General features: G+C 44.8%; 1 protein-coding gene across 1 annotated transcript; it reads left to right on the forward strand.

The window, feature by feature from the left end:
• Window positions 1-1,859: 1,859 nt before the first annotated feature.
• Window positions 1,860-26,403, forward strand: ncapd3 (non-SMC condensin II complex, subunit D3; the record flags this gene model as incomplete). Its single annotated transcript, XM_083987923.1, has 35 exons — window positions 1,860-1,920; window positions 4,219-4,391; window positions 5,018-5,180; window positions 5,309-5,475; window positions 6,306-6,470; window positions 6,554-6,615; window positions 6,701-6,788; window positions 8,149-8,282; window positions 9,693-9,765; window positions 9,887-10,012; window positions 10,281-10,533; window positions 11,397-11,435; window positions 11,679-11,771; window positions 11,888-11,961; window positions 12,066-12,200; window positions 12,351-12,571; window positions 14,937-15,128; window positions 15,216-15,313; window positions 15,394-15,503; window positions 15,640-15,747; window positions 17,357-17,471; window positions 18,087-18,182; window positions 18,299-18,537; window positions 19,097-19,176; window positions 19,562-19,699; window positions 19,827-19,960; window positions 20,075-20,280; window positions 21,779-21,889; window positions 22,125-22,292; window positions 23,931-24,043; window positions 24,265-24,329; window positions 24,693-24,740; window positions 25,153-25,215; window positions 25,353-25,401; window positions 26,337-26,403. Exons 1-35 carry the CDS (start codon window positions 1,869-1,871, stop codon window positions 26,401-26,403), a joined length of 4,218 nt encoding a protein of 1,405 aa, XP_083844049.1. The 5' UTR covers window positions 1,860-1,868.
• Window positions 26,404-26,676: the final 273 nt, after the last annotated feature.

A 26,676-nucleotide genomic window follows, 5' to 3' on the forward strand; every position in this document is an offset into this window, starting at 1 on the left:
AGAAATCAGCAGTGTGTTGCAAAACTATTATAAAATAAAATTCCAAAAATATGTAACCAGTAAGAGCCTACAGGTCGCGTAGGTGACACACACCACATGCCGCCCTTTCCCATGTCAGCTACTCCACTGCCTGTTGTGGTCCGTAGAGCAGTCTTCACACAAAATAAATTCTTCCATTGCCATTTTACGACAAACTGCTGATTTTGTGGCATGAAACGCAATGTTTGAAATAGGTAGAGGTCATATTATTTATAATAAAAACAACAACAGTAACCATTATAATACTGAAAACAGCCATGTAGATGTTTCTGGTATCTAGGCTATGTATTGCTACCCCTGTGAGTAATGGTCTCACCCTGGCCACCCCAATGAAAAGTTTCTGGCTCCGACACTGATCAGCACGCGTTTACTATCATTTACTATTTACTATTTATAGCAGTGATCATAATGATGATGAGAAAAGAAAATGCATTGATTGCCAAAATTGCACAATATAAGAGGAATTGAACCCAGAACAAAGTTTTTGATTTCAGGGGTAGCACCCTACCCAGTGAGCTACACACTACTCATGATCCCTTATACTATTGTGTCTTCTGACTTTCAGAGTTTGCCGGCCATAAACCAGCTGCCCCTACCAACTTAAAAAAAATAAATCTGGCCACATCATCTTCACGCGGATGCCTTGCAGCCGCATCATTGGTCTACCGTTGTGGCATTTGCCCATATTGCCCTATGGCCAGTCCATCACTGATTCTCAGTTATGAAGAATTGGGCTGAGCTTGATGGCATGATCCTGAGAAATTAATGAATGAGCGATAGGGAGAGTTATGGGTTATGCACACCTATCCAGCAGTTTATACTTAAAAAGAAATTTTGCCTAAGTGAATTAAAAAGTCTTATATCAAAGCTCAAACCACTGCTCTGATCAGACAGTCAGGCTTCTATCCATGAAGCTTGATGCACATAGTAGCCTAGGCCCACATAGCCATGGCCTACTGAGTGAGTGAGTTCCAGGATGTTTCTGTCTCACTGCAAAAGAGTGAGGCACAGACAGAAGAAGATTCATCACAAAGTTTCTGAATCATTACTGTTACGTTCATCAAATTGACAGAAATCATGTGCTACATTTCAATGCTAGTTCATCAACACAATAGAAAAGGATAGCCTAGTCCTGTCTTGTTTTTGAACAGGTGGGAACATGATCGAGAATGAGCAAAGCAGTGGCTGAGTTTTTATCAAAGTTGAGCTGATGAGTTCCTAATTGTCAGTCCAGTCCACTGCAGGCTGGTCTAGAGGAGGGGATCATCACACTGTGATCACTAATGATGCTGAAGGTCAGGCTGTGTGTGTAAACAGCCAATCAGGTGAAGTGGAAGAAATGGACGATGCAATGTTTTTGTTTGCAACCCTCAGTAAGCTAAAAAATGTAGGAGTATGTTTGGGCGGAAGGATGAAGTAGTTTTAACTAGGGTGGGGCATTGCTGTCCAGCAAGTTGCTTAAAAGTCATAGATGAGAATGGGTTGTGTGAGTGTGGAGAATTGGAGACGGTGGTGCATGTGCTTTTTTCTTGTAACCTGTATTCCAGTCATAGACGGCAGCAATAGATCTGATTTGGGTCTGACTGTGATTTCCTTTCGAGGTATCTTTGCATTAGGGGGAAAATCGGACTCCTTTGGGAGGGCAGAGTTAATTCACTCTGGGTTATATCAGAGAATTTAGTTAGTTAGAGCTGGTTATGACCGGTGGAGGGCAGCATTACGCTGGGTAGCGTACAGCCTGCCGGAATCCTGAAAGAAGAACACGTGTTACGTGCGCATGCGCAGACGATCTGCAGTTTCTGGCGGGCTGATTTCAAAACAAAAACAAGATGGAGTTGATCTCTGCGCTGCAATTTCTCAAGATACATGAAATCCCTCAAGGTAAATGTGTGTTTTATGTCTTACCCATGTTTTTTTCTGCTACACTGAATGGTAGGGACCGAGAAAATTGCGATGTTTTCGACCGCCGTGCCTGTTAATGTCCCGAGTTCCCGGGTCAGGAAGAACAGTCCCCAGACCTCCACTCACACAGCTGTCAGTCTGTCAGAGCCGCGGCGTTTTCAGCCGTAATCACTGGGAACCCGGCAACATACATCTGGTTTCCTCGGAGTGTGTGTTTTTGTGTTCCTATGTCCATGTATTATTATAGTTATCCGTCAGCCGAATTGTAGAGCCGTGTGTTGTTAGGAGCCCTGTTTAGATTCAGACCTCGACTCCAAGTTGACAAGCTCTCAAAGGAAGTTTGGTGAGAGGTTCACATAACTTTACTTCATGATATAAACATATGAACATTCCGCATTGAATACTGCAATTAATAGGCCTACATGTATATCTATGCGTTCCCCCTGTACCCTGACCGCAGTGAAGTTCGTTTTAAGTTGGATATTTAATTTGACAGACATTCGCTCCTTCTCAATACATTAAAAATTCATAGAAAATATAAGATGTGTTCAAATGCAATAAAAAGAGGTGTGTGTCATAGGCTTAGCCCTACCATCCTGTGTTGATTTTGTGTCAACAGGTCACATGACCTGGGAGTTATTGAGCTCTAACGCTCATATTTACAGTATAAAATATATTAAAAATTCATATAAAATAGCATTTAAACACATTTACTATTTTATATGAATTTTTAATGTATTGAGGAGGAGTGAATGTCTGTCAAATATCCAACTTAAAACTAACTTCACTGCGGTTGTACCCTGATGCATTTCGTATTTTTATTGTGGGTTGTAGTGATACCTTAATAAAGGCTATCTATCTAGGCCAAGGGTGTCAAACATGCGGCCCGTAGGCCAGAACCGGCCCTGCAGATGGTCCAATCTGGCCCTCATGATGAATTTGTCAAGTGTGAAAATTTGAAATTGCACATATTTTTATCAAGAAATTTCAGGTGGTTCATAATATGTTTTGTAAAAGGATAGTTTAGTAACTGTAAACATACAAACAGAGGAAATTTTCCATTTTTGAAATATATTTAAAGGTTATTGTGCTATTATCTTACTATAGTCCGGCCCACTTGAGATTAAATTGTGCTGTTTGTGGCCCCTGAACTAAATTGAGTTTGACATCCCTGATCTAGGCCTAAATAATACAAACACTGACGGTATTTCAGCTGGCACTGAATGAACGAAGCGCATTTAAAGAAAAGCACAGGTGAAAACAATCACATCAATCATGCTGTATCGCTGGGCCATGTCCCTGCTCTGGTGGCACATGTTTACTGAGGCACTAATTAATGTCATTGTTTACACCTGTGTGTTTCCTGCTTTGACAGTCAGATGTGTAGCTACAGTGAGAAACCTAACCAACCTTTTCATATGACAGACATTTTCAACCAAACAAGTAATTCATGACTTTGGAAATAAATTGGCAGTTTGATAAATAATGAAAATATTAATCAGTAGTTGCAACTGCATTTAAAGAGAGATCAGACAGGAGTCATCAACCAGTCTACTGATGGTGTTTAGTGATATTACAGTAGGCCTACTGACCACACACTAACATTTCAATGAGGTATTCTTTATTAAAGCAGAAGTAAACGGAATGTTTGTGTTAATATAAGTCTTAAATAGTTGTATCTTCCGACAGCAATCACTTCTATAGAGTGTTTGGTCTGAAACACGGGTCTGTCAGTCACTCTGCTCTGCTGTAAGCCGAGGAGAAAACTTTCCTTGTATCCTACAACCTTTATCCAATGAGGAGAGAGAACGGCATAAAGGGGCGGTCCTCTCTGTGTGTGCAGCCAAGGGATGCGCGTGAATGTGGTGACGTAGGGACGAGGGCGGGGCCTGCTAACTCCATCGGCTGACAGGAAGTTAGCCAAAACCACCGGATCGCTTACTTCTGCTTTAAGAGTTTAAACTTTCTCAGCATAGACTGTGCATCATGATGAAACATCCACATTGCTAAGTATTAAAGTTGTAATTTTGGTGTTAAAATGGCAGTGGTGTTTCAGCACCTGCTGAAAGCGCAGAGGAACTCCCACTCCCACTGAAAAGCTCTCAGGAAAGTCAACAGGGAATACAATCCCTATCCCAGTAGAGGGGCGAAACTATTCTTGAGCAAACTCTGCAACATGAATAAAGACGATGTAAACATAGAGCACTGTGGTGAGGAGCTCAGAACACAGCATGATTATGTTTTCTACATTTGACGTCTTGTCTGTTGTGCTTTCAGCCTGGGTGGATGAAATTTGGGATTTAGAGTTCACAGAGAGGAAATCACTGGATGGCAACATAGGAGAAGAACTAACAGCCAGTGGAACCAAGGCCTTCAAAAACCTGTACAAGTGTCTGCTGGCTCATGCTGTGGATGATCAGCAGCCTGCAGACACAGGCGGAGCTTCACAGGTAACACTGACTGTACAACTCTATCAGAAGGAGTATTTCAGGCAGGTTAGCATCGTACTCTGTAAGTTGAAAAGGTGTAGTTAACATTTTCTGCTACCCATTTTCTAAAACATCAAAGTTTCTAGACTGTTTCCTTCTTACAGCCTGTACTGTGATGTTTGTTTGTAGTAGCTTTAAAGTTAGGGACTCTCTAATTCTAAACAAATTGGGTAAAACTGACTGTACATCTTTTTTTGTTTTAATTCCACACTGACCTTGTTAAATGTGATGGCTGAGGCTTTGCTGACCTGATATGCAGGCTGTACCACTACCTATAACAATTGACTAGAACACGTACTTGTGTTTTTTCTTAGCTTATTATATTAATTGGATGTAATTTAATGTCCATCTTAACTTGAGAAGTGTTTCTGTTAGTGTCTCATTTTCTCTTCAAGCTTGTGTTACCTCAAATTCATGTACGTGTGCATTTTTGTATAGTTGCAGAGCAGACATAGGATAACATTTTTTTTTTTTTTATAATGTACTGAAACAGTTTTTAGGCTTTGATGGAAAACATCTTTTGATGCTGCAATGAGTTTGTTTGGTGGCGGCAGTAATTACTCACCGTATCCCATGTTGCATTGCAGAGTATCTGGGCTGTTCTGGGGGAGAATGGGGTGTCGCTCAAGACTCTGGTGGCCGTGCTGTCCTTCTTTATCCTGGCGGGAAAGGCCAAATCCGCCAACGTCCAGCAGAGAGTGAACGGGCTGCACGCCGCCTCCGTCTACCTGCTGCTGCTGGGGATCCCAGGTGAGAGAGGAGAAACCACACAGCTCATCTTCTCATACTTTAGCTTGTGTGTGAGTCAGTGCTGTGTATCCACACTTGACTCATGGGAGACATTTCTTAAGTTTCTTCTCTGTGTCGATTGCTTGCAGGGAGCATCACCAACAAGGTTCTCAATGAGGTTTTAATGGACACGTGTTGTGAACTGACGTCTCACTGCTGGCCTCAGGACTCAGGGAAAAAGCGTAAGAAGGAGAGTGTGAAGAGTTCTCAGTCCGATGGCAAACGCTCCAAACCACAGCATAAAGACTCTGCAGAGGTTCGGGCTCGCATCACAAACTACTCACACCTATTGAACCATTACAAGATATGAAGACAAACACTTCTTATTGCCACGTCTTGAATATTTGATAATATCAAATGTTTTCCTTATATGTATTAGAATTATATTATTACAAATCTTCTCCCGTCTGTGAAATAAACTAGATACAAGTTTAACCTCCCAGTGTCATACAGTAACATCATACATCACAATGTCTGGGCTGGACTGTATCAAGATTACATTTTGGATATTGACTTTCATATACCGGCTTCATATTTACTGTCACCTAGCAAGTGCGATTGTTTTATCCAGATTTGCCATGCATGCACAACCAAGAGCAGATTTTTAAAGGGATAGTTCAACATTTTGGCAAATTGGCCCATTGCCATAATCGCTATAGCCGTTTTCGAGGTAAATACAGGGTAAATACAGAGTCTGCTTGCTGAATTTACCTCTAAAACGGCTCCGTCTCGTAACGTTCCGTTAATATCTCATAGCGTGGTGATTGTGCAGCTCACAACTTGTCCACGAAAGCGTTTTGGAGTTGTTGGATTGTGTATTTGATGAGTTTGATGAGGGAAACCAAGAAATTCCTGCTATGACTATAGCGATTATATCAATGGGCCAATTTGCCAAAATGTTGAACAATCCCTTTAAAGTATTTACTGTAACTTTTTGATGCCATTCTAACTGCCAAAAAATAACTGTTTTGCATCGGCTACATCTGGTTAACTGGATGATGCTGTGTGGGACACGGCATCATCCAGTTAACATTGGTGAATCACTGTAATGACATTAATGATGGTGTCTGTGGTTGCCACCCTCAGATGGAGGTGGATGAAGACGATGAGGAGGAGGAGGAGATTCATTTCTCTGCTCAGGACTTGCTGAAGATCAGAGAAGCTGCGGCTCTGCTGGTCCAAAGCCTCCTCCGGTTCCTGCAGACATTTCCACTCAAAGACAGACCACAAAGTGCCAGCAACTGCACACAGGTAACTACGGTAACTACATCCACTCCTCCATCACGCCTGCAACACGCCACACTGAGCCGCTCACCTGTCTTCTCTCTCTGCAGATCTTCAGTAAGCTGCTCTACTTTGAGCCGGTCGTAGGAGAGCTGACCTTCGCTGCTGAACAGTGAGTTTCTGACGTGTTGCTCTGCTGCGTTAAAGAATACATCCAGGACATGAAAGAAAAGACAGCTGATTTTATTTCTGCACAGAGACATCACCAAACTGAGGAGTGTTCCTGAGATGGCTTTCCACGGCCTGCAGCTGCTCTGCTCCGCAAAACACGGACAGCAGAGTGAAGTAAGCTCCAATAGGCTCGCTCCATTCATCCATCAATCCTCCATCCATCACCTGTACTATCCTTGTCGGGTCAATCTCATCTCACATCGGGCAAGGCTGGGGTACCCTCTGGCCAGGTCGCCGGTCTCAGGGCCATCACAGGGCCAACATATAGGCTGTCTTTACACTGCATGGTTCAAGTGGCCCAATTCCAATTTTTTCCTCTCAAGTGGCTCAGATCGGATCTGTAACATGAATATGTAAACGGGACAAATGCGCATGGAATCGGATATTGTCAGATCAGATTCAGGCCCCCGTTATATGTGGAAATAAATCGGATACAAATCGGATATCTGCCAATGCGTCTGCAGTCTAAACAGACGGATCGGATCTTTCCTGGCAATGCGTGTCATACGTCATGAATGATAATATTAATTCACGTGCCCACACGTTGGGCTGAATCTCTGTAGCCCGTGATTGACACGTGGGGCTGACCTGGACTACCGTGGCCAGCTGTGGTCACTGTCACAGGAGTTAGTGTTTCATTTTCGTGGTGTCTGCGCGTCTGTTTTTCCCCCTCACTAGTTCTTGTTTTCATATACAGTAGGCCTAATATTAATTTCTATGCAGATCAAGGGCAGGAGTGTGAAAAGGTAAAACACCAGATTTCAGGTTTACCTACCAGCAAAAACTGAACTGAGCCAATAAGAAATCAAGAGAGGAAAATAAATACACATGTGTGTCCAAGAGGCTGTCCCGTCCTCACTACGTAAGCGACAGAGGATCGGTGGCACAACTGTCACCGTCACTGTCAGCTGCTCATCTCACAGCGGCTCCGCTCCAAGCAGCCACTTCATTAACTTTATTTTGTAAGGACAGACGTTCACTTTGTAAGTGACATGTTGGATATAAACTCTGAACACCAGACTCACCTTCGTTGAAAAATATTATGGAATCATAATCTCCCGTATTAAAAAATAAATAAATCACTGGTTTATTTCCAGCTGGTTGTTTCATGCAAGCACAGGAGGTGTAAATGCAGATATCAGATATGGGTCACTTCTGATAGAACATGTAAATAGACAGTCAAACAAATCAGAATTGGGCATCAAGGCCTGCAGTGTAAAGAATAGAAACGCACTCACACTCCTTTTCCCACCACTTAGAGGCACTGAGTGCTTCCCATCCTGCTGGTAACGGCAGTGAAAAGGGGCCTGAGATGAACGGACATGATTAATAAGGAAAGGAAATAAAAGAATAGGCTTCTTACAAATAAAACACAAATAAACCATTATGACTAAATGATCTGAGGTGGATTCATTATGATCTGGTCCTAGTTACACATGAGGTGTTATTAATGTAAATTGTGTGTGTTGTTCAGTCCCTGCAGAGAGTTTTCCACCAGCTCCTGTACGTGATTCTGATGATGAATAAAGGCAACAGAGGGAAGCCCACCCTGCTCATGCCCAACCAGGCCATCCTCTCCACTCGGGACCAGGCCATCCATTTTATTTGGTAAGCAGCTGCACACCCATCGACTGTGACTCCACTTTGTTGAATTGACTTAAATGTGACTATGGATCTTGTTAATATTTAAACCAAGTAAAGAAATGTAAAGCAATTCTAATTAGTTTCACAGGTTTTTAGCTAAACTGTTGGTGAATTTAAATCTCTGCCACTAAGTCAGGACACAGATATGTATACTGTTAGTTTAGTTATTGGAGACAGATGAGCAGATCTACAGCTACTGGAGTGCAGTGCTCACAAAGAGGAGAAGTGTCTATGATTTAATTAAAAGGGCAAATTAAAGGATAAAAACAGGCAAATTATGTTTCATGATTCTTTTTGGTGACCTTCACATAATTAACCATTATTTGTTTTATTTATGCCTCTAGTCTTGTTCAGCACAGAACTTGAGTGCCATCTGGTGGTGATGAAGAGTGGAACAGCCAGATTGTATCAGTTCCTCTCCCACATAACAGAGACGAGGCAAACACACTGCAAGAGCTCAAAACACTTCCACTGGGAGACATTTGTTTGTTTCTGAATGGGCATCGTTAAGCTGCAAATTCTCAAACGATTCTCAAACGATGCCGGTTGCCGGTTCGAGTCCCGTGTCGGGCAGACCTTTCCTTCATGTCATTCCCCCACTCTCTGCCTCCCCCTTTCCTGTCTATCTCACTGTGCTATCAAATAAAATAAAAAAACAACAACAAAAAAAGCCCCAAAAAAACAGCTTCGGGCTAATATTGATGTTAGATAAATGACTTGTAACTTGTTACAAGGAGAGTGGAGGCTCCTTCCACATCGCTGCTGGAAACCAAACCTGCTGATCAGAGCCTCTGACCCGGCGTCACAGCTCTCCTCTCGTCTCGGTGGCACCGTGGCTCCACAACACAAACGCACCCCGTAAACAGTAAAGTTAATCTCTTGTTTATGACAGAAAAGACTACACACAATACACACATCGTAGCACGTGTATGGTAATCCATCAATCCACTGATTGATTATCAAAAGCTTCAAATGCACGACTGGGAGGCTCAGCAAAACAGCGGCCGTGACCGGGCATGCAGAAATGATGCAATTAAAAATCGATGAACGTCGTATTTTGATCAACATTATGTTTCAAATTAATTATTTTACTTGTAAACCGTGTAATAAGTGGGATAATGTACAGTTGGTCTGTTGTTATGGAGAAATAAACCCCTTCATGAAGTATGAAACCATACTTCCTGTCGGGGTTTATTTCTCCATAACAACCTCCGAACTATACATTATCCCTTACTTAATCACCTCCTTGCATTAGTGTTTTGGGCTGCAGTGTTGGGCTGTGTGTTTGCCCTTGTTGGCCACTGTCGGTGCTGCAGATGTTATGAATGTACAGAACTTGCTTGTATTAGTTGACTGATGATTCATGTGTTTCAGTCATCTAGTGGCTGAGCTGAAGGAGCTGGCATTGCCGTGGCTGCAGATCCTCCTGCAGCATCTCTGCTTCCAGGTGAGTTCTCCAGCCGTGGTCTGGCCTGCCTCTTTGACTAAAACTACAGTTTGCTGTGACATTGTCGGTATCTGATGCCTTAGCGTGGCTGTGATGTAGTGTTTGTGCTGTGGATGTTCAGATGGTGGAGAAGAGCGAGTATCGAAGCCACGGGGCTCAGGCTATAGGGATGCTGACGTCTCCGATGACCAACACAGACTACGCCCGCTTCATTAAGTGGCTGTTTAATTTCTCCCAACACTCAAAGGTAAGGTGTCTCAGTGGTCGCTTCTTTATTTCTGTGACAAATGTACTGCAGACTCTACATGCTTTTCTCATTTTAAATTTTTGTTACGATTGAGAAAGACTTGAGCAACAGCTTTCCTCAGTGCAGCCTTTTAGTTTAGATGGGCAAACAAAATGTGTCTTTCTCTAAGGTCTATGAATGTTGCAGTCAGTTGCTTTAGTCTGAGTATCAGGCTCCATCATCACAGGGAAATCCCAGTGGTCACTTTCTGTTGTGGTGGCGTCTGTAGATGGTGTCCCGGCTCTTTTCTGTCAACGTGGTGATGGTTCTGCTGGAGCAGCCGGAGAGGAAGCAGGAGGACTGTCAGGACCCGGATCTTGCCGGCTTCCTGCCGCACAAGTTCCTGATCCAGAACATCCTGTACGCTCGGCGGTCGGACGAGTCGCCCACCGTACAAGGACACGCCCTCACTTGTCTCGCCCAGTGTCTGGAGCTGCCATCACTCAACGTCACCAGGGCTGTCCACAACCTCTTCTCTGCCAGTGAGGACACACACACACACACACACACACACACTAGGGATGCACATGATCAGGGCTTAATTTGTGCCGGATCCTGCCGGAACAAGATCCGGCACCTCGCCGAGTGGATCCGGGACCTCCTCTGTCAATCAAATAGGCCTACGTGCAGTGGCGGCCTTAGACATCTGGGGGCCCGTTTCAATATTTCATATGAGGCCCTACCCTGTTAAACAAAATTATGCCAGCTATGTGCCCCCCCCCCCCCCCCCCCCCCCCGGAACAGCACCCTCTCAGTGTTCCGGGACCTACACATGGACAAATTAAGCACTGCACATGATTAACCGTTAACCGATAACAAGAACTTTGACCGATTAATACTATCGGTTATTTATTTATTTTATTAGCTCCTTATGTCGTTAACTCATGGGGGCGTGTCGACACGTGCAGAGTTCATGTGCCTTCAGTCATATTTTGCAGCAAAAAGTTACACAGGAGGACTGACAGTATAGCAGCCCCCATGAAGGAAGATCAGACAATAAATGTAGCTACACGGACATTGATGTGAATCACCTGTAACTACGGCGCTGAAGATCAATTTTTTTTTTTTGCCGTGTAACGCAAGCGTCTTAATCTTATCGGTTAACGAGCATCGGTTATCGGTAAGAAAAAAAAATCAAAATGTGCATCCCTAACACACACACACACTAGACCAGCAGAAACGCCTACGGTCAGCCTTTCATTTAGATGTGAGGAACCTGAGCTGAGTGTGGGTCTGAATCAAGGATGTGTTTCACTGTTAGAGAGCACGTTGTAACAGCTGTCTCCACATCTTAAACTGTGTTTGTGAGCACATTTTAAAGTAACCTGTTTATTGTTTTGTCCAGCTGGAACCCAGACCGTGTTGGAGGGTGTATCCACAGACGGTCAGTACTCACTTGTTGCTTTGTTTCCAGATTTTGAAATGAAAAATCACAGACCCTTACATTTCCTGATCCCAAGTGCTGCTTTACTGTGCTGTGTGTTGTTGGAGGTGCTTTCTGTGAGGGTCTAAGGGCAGAGGATGTTGTTATGATGCTATGTAAAGCCCTTTGAGACACACTGTTTGTAAAAATGGGCAATACAAATAAAACGTCCTTGCCTTTAATGGAGGTGACTGTGTGTTTCAGCGAGTCAAAGCTCCCAGCAGACTCAGAAGACCTACCGCACTCTGCCCTTCAGGACTGTGGAGATCAGCAGCACTGACGGCTCCGTCTGTGACGGTGAGACAGACTGAGCTCAGCCACTCACTCACATGCTTCTTATTCCCTTCTTCCTTATCGCATTTTATATATTCAAAGTCTGGAAGTGACTGTTCTTTTCAATACTGTCCATACAGCGATGGAGAACATGGCTCAGCTCCTGCGCTGTGTGAGAAACTCAAAGGCCAACGTGAGGAAGTCGGCGCTGCAGGTACACGTGTACACAGTGATAGTATCAGTCACCGGCCTTTTGTAGCTTTCTGTTTGAGACACAGAGCCGACCTTTAACCTCTGCCCCCTGCTGTCCCCCCACAGGCCCTGGTGGGTCTCCTGAAGCACAACGTGGTCCCCATGAGCTCAGAGAACTTGGCTGTTCTGTCGGAGCGCTGCAGAGATCCAGCCGTGTCTGTGAAGAAGAAGGCCCTGCAGTGTTTGGCAGAGCTGCTCACTGTAAGTCTCACCAGCACACACACAACACACATGTGTATGTTTTAAAGGAACAGTATAGACAAGCCAGATAAGACAAAAAGATATTAGAGCTTTTGCATTCTTTTCTGCTCCTAAAAGTTCTTTGTGTCTTTTTTTTCTCTTGGACCTCAGGCCAAACCAGAGTGCACGGTGGTGCAGAAGGCGTGGCTGCAGGGCGTGGTGCCGGCGGTGGTGGACGCTGAGAGCACGGTGCAGGACAAGGCCCTGGAGGCTCTGGACCAGCTGCTGCTCAGTCAGGTCAAACTGTACTCCAACAGCTTCCACATGGATGTCAGTCAGAGGCTGACCTGGGACCTGCTGGGCCTGCTCTGTCATGACTGCCGGAACCTCAGGTTGGACCAAGAACATTTAGTCCAGTTTGAATGTGGAAGTTTGAGACAGATACTCTGTAATATGTTCAGTTATGTCAAAACTACTTTTTCTGACATTTAGGGCGTATTCACACCAGGCTCGTTTGGTCCGCTTGAAACTGACTTTTCCTCTGGTGCAGACTTTTTGGGGAGGTGTGAATACAAACTAGAAAATTTCCTCTCGGGAAATTTTGTAAGGCCCACGGGGCTACTGCCGGTTGTGCCATCTCTGTCAACATGGGAATCTAACCCACGATCTTAAGGTCAAGACAGAGCTGATCAGACAGACACATGATCATCTTTCTATAAGCACTGATATGGTGTGTGTGTGTGTGTGTGTGTGTGTGTGTGTGTGTGTGTGTGTGTGTGTGTGTGTGTGTGTGTGTGTGTGTGTGTGTGTGTGTGTGTGTGTGTGTGTGTGTGTGTGTGTGTGTGTGTGTGTGTGTGCGCGTGTGCATGAAGCTGGCTCTAGAGTCTGTGTGTGTGACTGACTTGACACATAGTTAGTTAGTAGCTGCATCCTGTGTCAGTCTGATTTAGCTGTGTCGGTGTTTATAAACATTTAAACGAGCGCCAGGTGGATTGTTTATGAAGTTAACGAGCTCTGGCCTGAGGATCAAAGAGGTTACCACGGCGATAGGGGCCCCCGCAGGCTGAGACAGACAGAAACGTGGAGAAAAAGAGCCATTTTCTGCCTCTGCACCGGTCTCACATTTAGGCTTAGCATGACAAAACGGTAACTCCTATCAGAACAAAACACAGATCACATTGCTCTAAGGACTTACTGAAATTTTTGGTACGATTTGGTGTTTCTACAGTAAATATTTTGGAGAGGATGGCAGTTTTAAAACATCAGGCCGTTCTGCTTCTCTCAGAAAATATTTGTATTGGAGTCAATGAGGAGCAGAGACAGACGTGGCCGCACTTAGAGGCTCAGAGTTTAAATTCTGTAAGTCTCTCTGATATTTTGAGCAGATGATGAGTGACACAACAAGTTTGTCTACAAATTCTGAGTTTTTCTGGCATCTCTCCCACTCTAACCGATGATGTCACGCACTCTGACACGAACATTCCGTGCAATACACAACCATTATAATCTCATAATTTCTCCAAAAATGATCATGGTCATTGATCAGGGATTGATCAAAAACTATATGACCTATCAAAACGTGGAGTAATACGCTAATACACAAGACTTGTGTCTACTGTTTAAAGTTTAAATGGAGTCTCTAGGTGAAAGTATGCCTGAGCAGTAGACATTTGTTAAACTCCAATGATTGGTCTTTTTCGATCTTTTTTTCCCGCCCGTCCCATTGACTTCAATGCAAAAGTTTGCGCAGTTTTTCGCCCGGGCACTGGTCCCGGTGCGATTGCCCGTGGCCCTAACTACCAGACTCTGGTGCGGATCAAACCAGTGAACCGAGACCACCTCTGCAGGTGGGACTCTGTCCACTTGTTTGGTCCGCACCAGAGTCCCAAACGAACCCTGGTGCGGTTCACGTACGGTGTGAATGCAAACCGAACCTTTCCCGAACCAAATGCAAAATCCAAGCGCTTTTTTGGATTCAACAGGCTTCCGTTGTTGTCAGAAAATGTGGAAATGATCAACAATGAGCCGTGGGTCAATATGGAGCACAGATAGACACGCTGCCTCACTGATATCTGGTCAGAGGAAAACATTTATCAGATGCTGGAGAGGACGCAGCCGTCGCCGTTAAGGATGCACATTCTTAATATTGTTTTTTAACTGATAACAGAAAGTCGTTATCCGATTAATAACCGTTAACATAAATAAATGTGACTAGGCTTAAATGCAGATCGGCAACGCGGCATCCTGAGAGAATGATTATGTTTTTTGTTTGTTTGTTTCTTGCTGTGCCGTCCTTTTTTTCTTTTTTTTAGCGCACCATCCTTCAGACGAATGCAGACGTCTGTGTGTTTGTTGTCTGACCATCCTTCACGGGGACGGCTGCATAACGGCCACATAGCCTCCAAGTGATGAATAAGCACACATCTACATACTTTTCGTGGAAGATCCCGCTGATAATTTTTATCCAATGATTGAGTGACTGTGGGACACACGTGCTTTTGTTTACAAAGTTGATCCGCTTGTGCTTTCGTTTACAAAGTTGATCCGCTTGTGCTTTTGTTTACAAAGTTGATCCGCTTGTGAAAAAATGCAATGCGAATACAAACCGCACCAAGTAAAAAAAAAAAGTCCGCACCAAAGCAAGTGAACTATCGGACTTTCCTGGTGTGAATACGCCCTCAAACTGCTTCATTATTTGGTTTGTGTTCACCCTCACCACTCCTGTTGTTCTCTTGTGTTTCTGTCCTGTGTCTCCAGCCGGTATTTCAGCAGGGCGTTCACCATCTGGTCCAAACAGAACAAGTTCACACCGAGGTTCATCACCAACCTGATCTCACACACCGAGGCAGATCATGCTGCTGGAGCCTGGCTGCTGCTCTCCAAGGTGGTAGCTTCCTCTCCCAAACTCCCCCACGATAAGATCCTGGACGCCTGGGACGGCATGGTCAGGTAGGAGGGACACACAGTCTTCATGTAATGTTTTATGTTGAGCTGAGAATCCAGCGTGTCTATATATTTATTTGTTTTTACTCTTAGCTCAAAGGACGTCAGTGTGACGACCTGCTGTCACATCATGGGTGTGATCGGGGATATCGCTCCACATTTGAATGAAGACACCATAAGCAGGATCGTTGGTAACTGACTGTGGTTGGAGTTAATGGGAAAACTCCCAGGTAGAGACTAGAACTGTTTTAATGTGACTTCCTCTTTCCAGATGATCTGATGTCCTGGTTGAAGAGTTTCACTATGTCTCTGGAGGTGATCACTGCTGCCGTGGAGACTCTTTCTCAGCTCGGCCACAGTGAAGATGTCAAACAGACTCAGGTTGGAGACCTTAACTCCTCAAGCTGATGAGAAATATGAATATCCTGGTTTTGGTTTTGAATTTGTTTGACTTCCATCAATACACAGTACAGTATTTCATAAAAACTTGACCTCCTGTGTCCGTCCTGTTCCTCAGGCTTTTCTGAACCAGTGCTGTGGTGAGCTGGTGTCGCTGTGTGAAGCTTATTTATCCCCCATCATCCTGCGTGAAAAAGGAGCTGAGAACCTCAATGAAGAGCTGATGGTGAGAACTCTCCTTCTTGTCCCGACACATTTCAGTTGTTGTAGTAAAAGTCTTGAGGGCTTTTCAACGTGTGAAAAAGTGAATCTCCCCTCAAAGAACAAGATCAGGAAAATGACAACTACTGTACGTTTGTCTGAAACTAGCAAAGATGTGGTGAATGATCATGAGACATAAGAATGAACATGGATTTACTTTGTACGTTTTCTGCTCGTCCACCCAGTTTTTAGATTCACACACTCTGGAGAACAATTTAAAAAAATCTCTGATTCGGTTTAAAGCAGAAGTAAGCGATCCGGTCGTTTTGGCTAACTTCTTGTCAGCCGATGGAGTTAGCAGTCCCCGCCCTCATCACTGATCTATTGGTCCTCGTCCCTACGTCACCACATTCACGCGCATCCCTTGGCTGCACACACAGCCCTTCATGCCGTTCTCTCTCCTCATTGGATAAAGGTAGTAGGATACAAGGAAAGTTTTCTCCTCGGCTTACAGCAGAGCAGAGTGACTGACAGACCCGTGTTTCAGACCAAACACTCTATATAAGTGATTGTTGTCGGAAGATAGAACTATTTAAGACTTATATTAACACAAACATTCTGCTTACTTCTGCTTTAATGAAAAGAGGAAAAAGATTTTACTTAAAGCAGAAGTAAGCGGAATATTTGTGTTAATATAAGTCTTAAAGTCCCCCTCCCGCGACCCTTTTTGGTCATTTTAAAACCAGCTCATTAGCAATGCACATTAGCAATGCACCTCTGGAGGGTGGGCGGAGACTGCGCTGGTCTGCCTGCACCCGCCCAGCCACCTCCTCGCACCCCACCCCCCGCTCGCTGACAGCTGGACATTGTACAATTACAGATTCAGCGCGTTTACCGTAAAACTCCACACTGGGATTCGATCCCAGACAGGAACATAGTCCTTGCTCACGGTGAAAGCTGCTCTACCAGGTGTGTAGCTGTCAAGCTTTTCACCTCTGAGCCAGATGCAGAGCGGGGCGGGAGCTTGTAGCACTAGTGCCCTCCCCTGGAGCTGTGACACGTCAGCTCCAGTCTCCCTGAAACTGCCAGTTTAAGTCTGCCATTGGTTCACAGCAGTTTGAAGGCAGAAAAACTCAGAAATGCAATTTTGCACTTCCTTTTCTGCTGATATGTCCTCTAACACAAGAAAAATGCCACAGGAACATGTGAAAAGCACGAAAAACACGATTTTCATGGGAGGGGGTCTTTAAATAGTTCTATCTTCCAACAGCAATCACTTATATAGAGTGTTTGGTCTGAAACACGGGTCTGTCAGTCACTCTGCTCTGCTGTAAGCCCAGGAGAAAACGTCTTGTATATTTCCTTGTATCCTACAAGCTTTATCCAATGAGGAGAGAGAACGGCATAAAGGGCTGTGTGTGCAGCCAAGGGATGCGCGTGAATGTGGTGACGTAGGGACGAGGACCAATAGATCCATGACGAGGGCGGGGACTGCTAACTAAAACTAAAACCAAAACCAAAACGACTGGATCGCTTACTTCTGCTTTAAATGACTGTTTATATATTTGTTAGAATAACAGACCAACACCATCACAGCTGTGTTTCTAATAAGACGTAAATGTTCTCTCCACTAGATCAAACACCTCCACACTCTGGGTGTGGCGTCACTCCACTGTCCTGCCAAGCTCAGCAAGAGGACGGTGCTGCTGGTGGAGTGTGTCCTCACAACACACTCTGACAAACTGGCAGGTACGGCACACAGGACGGACGTGGAGCGTTTGATTGTCAAAGCAGCACCTTGTTGGATGATGGGATGGTGCTGCAAAAGTTAATGGACTTTACGTTATACAGGCCGTTTTTGATGCTTGACTGTAAAAATCAATGAATAGTATATTGACTGATTGAGAGACAGGGAATGCAAAGCATAAACATCTTAGCTTAGATCCCAAAGAGAGATCCCTAATGGACAGAGGTCAGAAACATACTTACTTATTTATAACAGCAAACCCATCTCTGCACATTTACCTCTACTGATCCGTGTCTAATACACTGACACCTGTGTCACAGAGAAATATCTCAGCCTATCCATCGTACTGGATGGTATATTTATGTTTAGCTTTAATGCACACTGTTATTTCTACCTCAAGACTTCTTGTTTTCCTTGTCCAATTGACACAAAACCATGAAAGATTTTTGAGCAGTTCTACTAAATCTTATTTTCTTGGTAAATGTTACAGAAGGACCTGATCTGATATTGAAAATGATATTACCTCAGAGGACTGTGATACTATCAAACCCCTTGTGGCTTGGGAAATGTGTGGACCAGGGGAAAGATGAATTGTATCCTGTTGTTTGTGTTGACAGAGTGCGAGGCGGAGCTGCCCGCCTCGCTGCCTCTCTCCCAGTTTAGAGCAAACTTCCTGCCGACCAGAGTCAGAGCCCACGGAGTCATCACTTTAGGTAAACTCCTCTGCCGTGTCCTGAGTTAAAACTGAGAAACATGTCAGATGATGGGAGATGAAATCCTTCACCTGCCTCCCCTCCTGCTGTGTGGTTTCTCTCTGGTCTGTTTGCAGGTAAACTGTGTCTACAGCACGAGGAACTGGCCCAGAAGTACCTGCCCGTGTTCGCCAGGGAGCTGGAGGTCGGCAAAGAGGTCGCCGTGCGCAACAACGTGGTGGTGATTATGTGTGATCTGTGCGTTCGATACACCAACATAGTGGACCACTACATCCCCAACATCTCCACCTGTCTGCGGGACAGTGAGGCGGTCATCAGGGAGCAGACTCTCATCATGCTGACCAACCTGCTGCAGGTGACAACCTCTAGACACATACAGTACAGTGGGTTTATTTACCTGCTGATATCCCTATCAAGATGTATCATTGGTTTTGAGTACCTGTGATCTGCTTAATATCGTTCATACTGCCCCTTTCTGTTGCCTCTTTCTGGAGCTCTAGCAGGCACAGGTCATTTGGCCAATCAGAAGAGAGAATGAGAAGCTCTCCTCTGATTGGCTGACTGTTTTTGAGTGGCGTGTGGTCGGGCCAATCACAGGCAAGTAACTGAGACCTAAGCTGCATTCATAAAAATTGAAAAAAAAAAACAACTGGTCGCGGTGGGCGGACTCACCTTGTGTGTGACATCACACAAAGGAGGAAGTGCTATCCGCTCGTCTTAAAGAGACAGTTCCTACAAATGGGCGGTGTGCGTTTCTCCGTTTATGACCAGTTTGATGCATGGGGCAGTATATACGTGGCCCAGAGACCTCCCCAAGCACGGAAAATAACCAAAATCACATTTTTCAGGCCTTTAAGCGGGATGTTTGTAAAGTCTATCTCACAAAACCATTGTTTGTTTTTTGTTTTTTTCAGGAGGAATTTGTAAAATGGAAGGGCTCCCTCTTCTTTCGCTTCATGGTGGCCCTGGTGGACCCAGTCCCTTCCATCGCCAGGTAAATCATACTCTGCAATACATTGAAAGATGATGACTGAGCCAATTATTTTAAAGACCTGATGAAAAGTATTGTTGAACATACAGGTTGTGAAAGTGTTGGCAGTTAAAGTCCTGTTGTGAGTCTTTATTATCCAGTTCCACTTGGGCTCATGTGTTTCAACTGAAGGAGGGTGGATGCATGTGTGCTTTTGTCTGTAATTCATTATTGCAACGCCCCAAAGTGAAAATCACAGTGAGTCTGTATCAGTCATACTGTAGCTGCTCTGAGCACATGCTGTTCTCTCTCGCTGCACACGACCAAATGAACAAACACATAGCGTAGTTTGTATCCAACAAAGAAAGGCACCATATCAAACCTCAGTCCCTTCTGCTCCCTGTCCCAGCCTGTGTGAATACTGCCTGCTCCACCTGCTGCTGAAGAAGAACCCAGAGATGTTCAGCCAGCACTTCATCGAGTGCATCTTCCACTTCAACTCCTACAACAAACACAAGTCCTACAACAAGTTCCCTCAGACTGAGAGGTAGGAGGCTGTGGCTCTTCACTCACACAGAGCTCTATGTGTTGTGTCACGGTTAACCGTAGACACAAAGTTCACTTGGTTAGACATATTTATTTATTTAAAAACTACTCATTTCAAATCTTTGCAGTGAAAAGGTGCGGTTCTCCCTAAAAGGAGCTCAGCACAGAGAGAGGCGTTTCCGGGTCTACCGCTTCCTGTTGGAGAACTTCACAGACGCCCAGCGCTTCAACATCACTAACAGGATCAACCAGACTGTCTTAGGTGAGTTTGTAGGTGTGTGTGTGTATATGTGTGTGTCTGAACTAGTGAATCCCTGAGTGTATGATATTACCTCTGGTTATATTCCGTTGAATCCCCTCATTCCTCCTATCCCAGTTCACTTTGTGGAGGAGGACCTGCCTCTGGATGCAGACGGTGCTGACATTCTGTCAGAGACCTTCAACATCTTGAGCCTGAAGGAGATGAAGCTGAAGGCCATCTCTGGTCCACAGGCCACAGCCGGGGAGGAGCCGGAGGAGGAGAACATGGCCACCATGGCTAAGGTGGTGCTGCAGGTCACTCAGAAGAAGGTGGTGTCCCAGGTGAGAGACGAGCTAGTCATCCTTCACTCAGCAGCAAACATAACAGGTTATTACCAAGGGGGCAGTTGTCGGTCTGAGAAGTGAAGCTCACTTCCGTGTTCAAAAAACTGCAATCCCCTCGGATTCCTCTGGGGGCTGGTGTCAGAAGGGAGCATTCCTCGTAGACCCCCATGTTAAAATCGCCGACTTTACATCCTCAGTAAACATGTTAAAAGCCTGGTGTCAGAACGTTTTTTCGTCTCAATCGATAGTTTCTACCCCCGCACACACTCTGAGGGGGGTGAATTTTTTTTTAACTCTACCGTTTTACTGTTATTAGGTTAAAACTCTGGCCAATTAGGGCGCGGAAACGTTGAGTGACAGGTCCGAGCAGCTCCGTGGACAGCTGCTTCGAGGCCAGTGGGCGGGTTCTCGGCCGGTAAATCCAACATGGCGCTGTCCAGGCCGCCATATTTGAGTCACAAAAACGACTCCCCAAAACCAATGGGTGACGTTACGGATGCTACGTCCATTCTTTTTACAGTCTATGGTTATTACTCATCACCAGTGATGGGAATAACAGTGTTACTAACGGCACTACTTTTTACAAATCAAATAAAGTAATCAAAAAAAGTTACTGTTTCCCCTGTTATAACACTGTTACTGTTACTGACTGTTGTATGTTATATAGACTTTTTTTCTTCAGTCCATTGACTAGTTGGGGAAAAAACATTTATCTAGAACTCACTCTGTATTCCTCGGCACAGGCAGGCTCCACGCTGCAGGAGGAATACTGAGTGAGTTGGTTAGTTCAGGTAAACAGGAGGTTAGGGTTAGTGGCTGGGGGGGTGTCCAAGTAATTTGACATTTCAGTATTTTATAAAAACATAACGCAATAGTTATTTTTCCTCGTAATTAGTTACATTTATTATGTAGTAATTCAGTTACTAACACAGTTACTCTTTGGGGAATGTAACTAGTAACTAATTACTTTTTTAAAGTAACCTGCCCAACACTGCTCATCTGACTGTTTGTCAGTTTGGCTTCATCAAAGGTTAACATTAACCAGCAGCTATGTTGCTGTTTCCAGGCCTTTACTGACCAATGAAACCAGGATCCTGCTGAATGTAGCAAACCTGTGGCTGAACTTAACCAGCTAAGAACACACAGCAACAAAACAGGACAACTACTGGGCATCGTGTGTCACTTGGTTGAGCTTAGCTGCTTCCCCTGCTTCTCCTGTGCTAAGCTAACATTAGCATGTCCTAGAGCAGTTAGCCCACTGAGCCCAGAGAGAACATTGATGTTAATCACTGATGTGATGCATGGAGTCACTACTTTGTAATGTAGCTCTCTGTAAATACTCTAGTCACCCCTTATTGGTCAAAGTGATACAGTCACAATCATCACAGTGTGTGTGTGTGTGTGATGGAGTTTTCCCAGTAAAAATCAGCACCTGTTCGGTACCATTGTGCATCTTGATGGTGAGCTCCTCTCAGCTTCCTGCTCTGACCCACAGGTCCAGAAGAAGGCCTTCATCGAGAACACGGTTCCTCTCATCATCAGCCTCAAGAGTCTGCTGGAGCAGAAACGCTCTCCTGTCCTCAAAGACCTCATGGCCTACCTGCAGGTCAGACCACGGCAATAACTTTAAGCACTGTTGTACTGAGTTGCATTAGATGTTATTGGGTCTAGCTCCTGAAGAACAAGGACCCGTGAACCTCTGCATCCACAGTCTCCATCCCACAGCTTCCTACAGCACTGTACCTCAACTGGACAGCTCCTGCTCTAAGCCTGTGTCTGAGCACAGAGTCACTGAGCAGACCCCCACACCCCGTGTGACACTGCTCTGTTGTTTCCACCAGGTGACCATGCAGGAGTACCGTAGTGAGGTGAAGGAGTTCTTCTCTGGAGACGAGCAGCTGGCGGCAGAGGTGGAGTTTGCTCTGAAGACGGCTGAGAAGGAGAGAGAGATGGAGGAACAGATGAAGAACTGCACCCTGACAGGAGAAGCCAACACTCCTACTGCACAGGTCAGGATACAACATTCACTACTTTAATATGAATTCATATGGTATTGATAGTAATCATAACAATGTGTATAAGAAAAATCTGTAAAAAACATATTGTATACAATATTGTCATTGTTTAATTGTTTAAAAGTGCATAAATATCTGCAATAATGCAGTTTAAAATAAGTCTAAAGATGTCTTTAATCGTCTATGGTGGAATACTGTATTAAATATCTGTGATGTTTAAAGTCTGTTTAAAGTGTTCTACATGATCTGGACTGACTCTGGTCCCCGTCATCATGTTGGCAGCAGCTTATTAGTTATGTAAACATGCATTTTGCAACTTTACTTTACTAACTTTAGAAGTTAGAAGAAATGCTGAGAAACAAATATTACCATTACTGTTGTGATTTGTGATTTCCAAAACCCCTCATGAGTGGAACAATATCGAGGACGTTCACGTCGCCCGGATCGGCGTCACCGGGGCCCCACCCTGGAGCCAGGCCTGGGGTCGGGGCTCGCAGGCGAGCGCCTGGTGGCCGGGTCTCCGCCCACGGGACCCGGCCGGGCCCAGCCCGAAGGAGCGACGTGGGCCCGCCTTCCAGTAGGCCCACCACCCGCAGGAAGAACCATGAGGGGCTGGTGCCGTGTGTTTTGGGTGGCAGCCGTGGGCGGGGGCCCCGGCGACCCAATCCCCGGACAACGACTCTGGCTTTAGGGACATGGAATGTCACCTCGCTGGGGGGGAAAGAGCCTGGGCTCGTGCGGGAGGCTGAGAGGTATCGACTAGAGATAGTCGGGCTCACCTCCACGCACAGCCTGGGCTCTGGAACCCAACTCCTTGAGAGAGGTTGGACTCTCTTCCACTCTGGAGTTGCCCATGGTGAGAGGCGGCGAGCTGGTGTGGGCTTGCTCATAGCTCCCCAGCTCAGCCGCCATGTGTTGGAGTTCTCCCCACTGAACGAGAGGGTCGTTTCCCTGCGCCTTCGGGTCGGGGATAGGTCTCTCACTGTTGTCTCGGCCTACGGGCCGAACGGCAGTGCAGAGTACCCGGCCTTCCTGGAGGCCCTGGGAGGGGTGCTGGAAAGCGCTCCAACTGGGGACTCCATCGTTCTGCTGGGGGACTTCAATGCCCACGTGGGCAGCGACAGTGTTACCTGGAGAGGTGTGATTGGGAGGAACGGCCTCCCCGATCTGAACCCGAGCGGTGTTTTGTTATTGGACTTCTGTGCTAGCCACAGTTTGTCCATAACGAACACCATGTTCAGGCATAAGGGTGTCCATCAGTGCACGTGGCACCAGGACACCCTAGGCCGGAGGTCAATGATCGACTTTGTAGTCGTGTCATCTGATCTCCGGCCGTATGTCTTGGACACTCGGGTGAAGAGAGGGGCTGAGCTGTCAACTGATCACCACCTGGTGGTGAGTTGGATCCGCTGGCAGGGGAGGAAGCTGGTCAGACTTGGCAGACCCAAGCGTGACCCGACTCCGGATCAAGCGGATGAAAATGGATGGATGGATGGATGTTGTGATTTGTATTTGCTGAAAGTGTTTCTATGATGTTTGGAAAATGACTTTCTTGTATGAGTAATATGCAGCTCTGAGTCTCTGAGTTCCTTATAGTCAGTCAACATGACGGTGATTCTGGTCTTTCCTCAGGGCTCGGTCCAGAACTCTCCCGTCCGCTCCAGGTCTCTCCTGCCATTCAACTTTGCCACACCACAGCCGCCACGACCAAACAACCAGTTTGTCAGACAGATACACACTGACAGGTAGGTGTCCACAGCAGAGCAGCTCTTTTCTTTGGATTTTCTTAATGTGTGCATTAAATAAGTTAAAGGTAAAATTGACATATGAGATAACACACAGCAATCAGACAACTCTGTGTTGTGTTCTCTCCAGTTGTGATGACAGCAAATAAGTCTTCCTTATGTTCCTTAACTGCACAGACAGGTTACAGTGTGTGTGTGTGTGTGTGTGTGTGTTTTAACAGGCGTGAAAGCAGACCCAGACCAGAGGATCCTGCCCAGTCGAAGTCCGTCTCTCTGGCAAGAACCGGTAAACACTTCAAATACGTTGTAACTTTGACTTCTCATTTTAAAAGTATATTTTGGGCTTTTATGCCAATAGGATGAGATCGTCAGAGAGAGACAGGAAATGGGGCGACAGAGAGGGGGAATGACACGCAGGGGGAGGAGCAGAGAGGGGGAGCTGGAGCTCCACTGACTCCTTGTCTGTGGTTGTTAACACATCACATGTGGTGATACATGAGTGTTGTGTTCAGTACCTGATGCTTTAGAGAAACAATAGAAAAAGATTCAATATTAGAAGACTTGATCTTAATAATTTTTTTTTAGACTGATCCAGCATCAGTGATACCACTCCATCCTGACTGACCTGTGTTCTTTGTCTGTGTTACAGTGATGCGTAAAGGAACTGGAAATACCAGAGCCATCAGCACACCTAAAGGTACAACCACAGCACATCACACGTCTGTTCACACTCACACTGGCATCCACATAGTCCACCAGATCCAGAGGGACTAAACACAACCAGCAGCAGTGTTGGCGTCATGCTGAATAACTTTTTCTTTTAAGTGGAGTTTTGTCATTGTTAAAGAAAAAAGTGAGTAACAGGAAGCAGGAAAAAGTTTCATCCAAACTTTAAATACAAACACATGAACACATCTGAAGCTCAGCAATGAGCTTTTTGTAACTTGTTTGTTTCATCAAATGCACAAATGTTCTCTGCTGGAAGTTTTTCTTGTATGACATTATCTCTTTAAGTGATTAAGGTGCAGATCTATTCATTTTAGTCTTACTACCTCACTGATGAGAAGTTCTGTCTCCACCCTCACCTCTGTCCTCCGCCTCTGACCCAGGTGTCAACATCAACCTCACTTTTGACGAAGGACTCAGCGCGATCTTCAGTGACCGAGGAATAAGTAAGCTACTCTGATCTCTCCCTCAGTCTGACTGGTCAGGTGTTAAGAGAATCTCTGTTGTCATTAAAAACCAGCCTTTAAAACAACCAGTGTCAGTGAGACCAGTTTAAATGAATGTCTCCTTTGCGTCCTCACAGGTCCTGGAGGGGAGACCAGTGTCGTTCATGTGCAGTCGAAGGAGCAGCAGTAAGTCGCCCTTTGTCTTCGGTTCCACACAGTCACATCTAATTCAATAGTAAAATATGTATTTGAATTAATATAAACCTGCATGTGAATAATAAAACACTAACACAGTCAAATGGGTTTCCTTTTCCAAAATTGTGAATTGAGAATTTGTGATGTCATCCTCAGAGAGAGCACTGAATGTCTCTGTAACAAGCATCGATTAATCCACCACAGAAAGTAGTCCTCGGTAAATACACTACTGTATTTGATAAATAGAGTTCAGCTGGATTTGTCAGTGTTTAACTATATGGGGATGTTTTTAGCAACACTTTTTTGGTGTTACTATGGGATTTGTTGACGACAAAGTTTGTTCTTTAATAATCGGTTCATCCTTGTCAGATCACTTGTTTAGGCTGACAACAAAATGTAAAACATTTAGGAACTAAAGACAACCTCAGAACCTTTTCAAAAAGAATGAATTGTTTTTACAAACTTTATACAAAGTAAAGAGAAGAACACCTGTAACAGAAATTTTACTGTCACTGCCTTTAAAACACCACCTGCCCTCCTCAGAGCTCCTGAGCCAGTTGTTCCAGTATCTTGGGGAACACAGCACCCTGTGGAGCTCTTTGTTCTTGTTTATATCTGGGTTCCTTGTCTTGCTGCAGTCACTTTATCAGCCGTGTCCTTGGTGTCACTACATGATGGATAAGAATCTAAACATGTGAAGTGTTTCAACTATTTGCACATGACTGCTCTATCTTATCCAAAATCATCTCTCATGCAGATGGCTTTAGTTTTATCTGTCAAAATGATCACATATGTCTTGTCATGTTTTTAACTTGGATTTGAATGGTGAAGCTTGTACAGAATCAAATTGCATGAATATACTAATGTGTTTAACTGAATATTTCTGAGGAGAAAATGGTATTAAAATGTGTCTGTGTGTGTTTCAGAGCTTCTAACCCGAGGCAGTGGAATGTGCAGTCTCCTCTCCGCCAGAAGAAACGATCTAAAGTTTAGCTTGATGTTTTTCTTGTTCTCTGTCAGTCTTGTATCTTTGTTTTCATCCACAGGTTGTTGATTCATACTCTGTCTTGTATGCTGAATGTGTTTATGTCACTTTTGTTTATGTTTTTGATAATAAATGCATCTTGATTTGACCAGATTCTCTGCTCTTTATTGTTAATGCAGTCTTTTGTGTTTGGATTCATTTTCTACTTAGGAGGAAAAATATTTTTTTTCCTTTCCCAGTTCAATGATTTTATTATCAGATTCAGTGGGATTATTATATAA

The sequence above is a fragment of the Trachurus trachurus genome (genome assembly GCF_905171665.1).
Source record: "Trachurus trachurus genome assembly, chromosome: 15".
In the NCBI taxonomy this organism is placed as follows: Eukaryota; Metazoa; Chordata; class Actinopteri; order Carangiformes; family Carangidae; genus Trachurus; species Trachurus trachurus.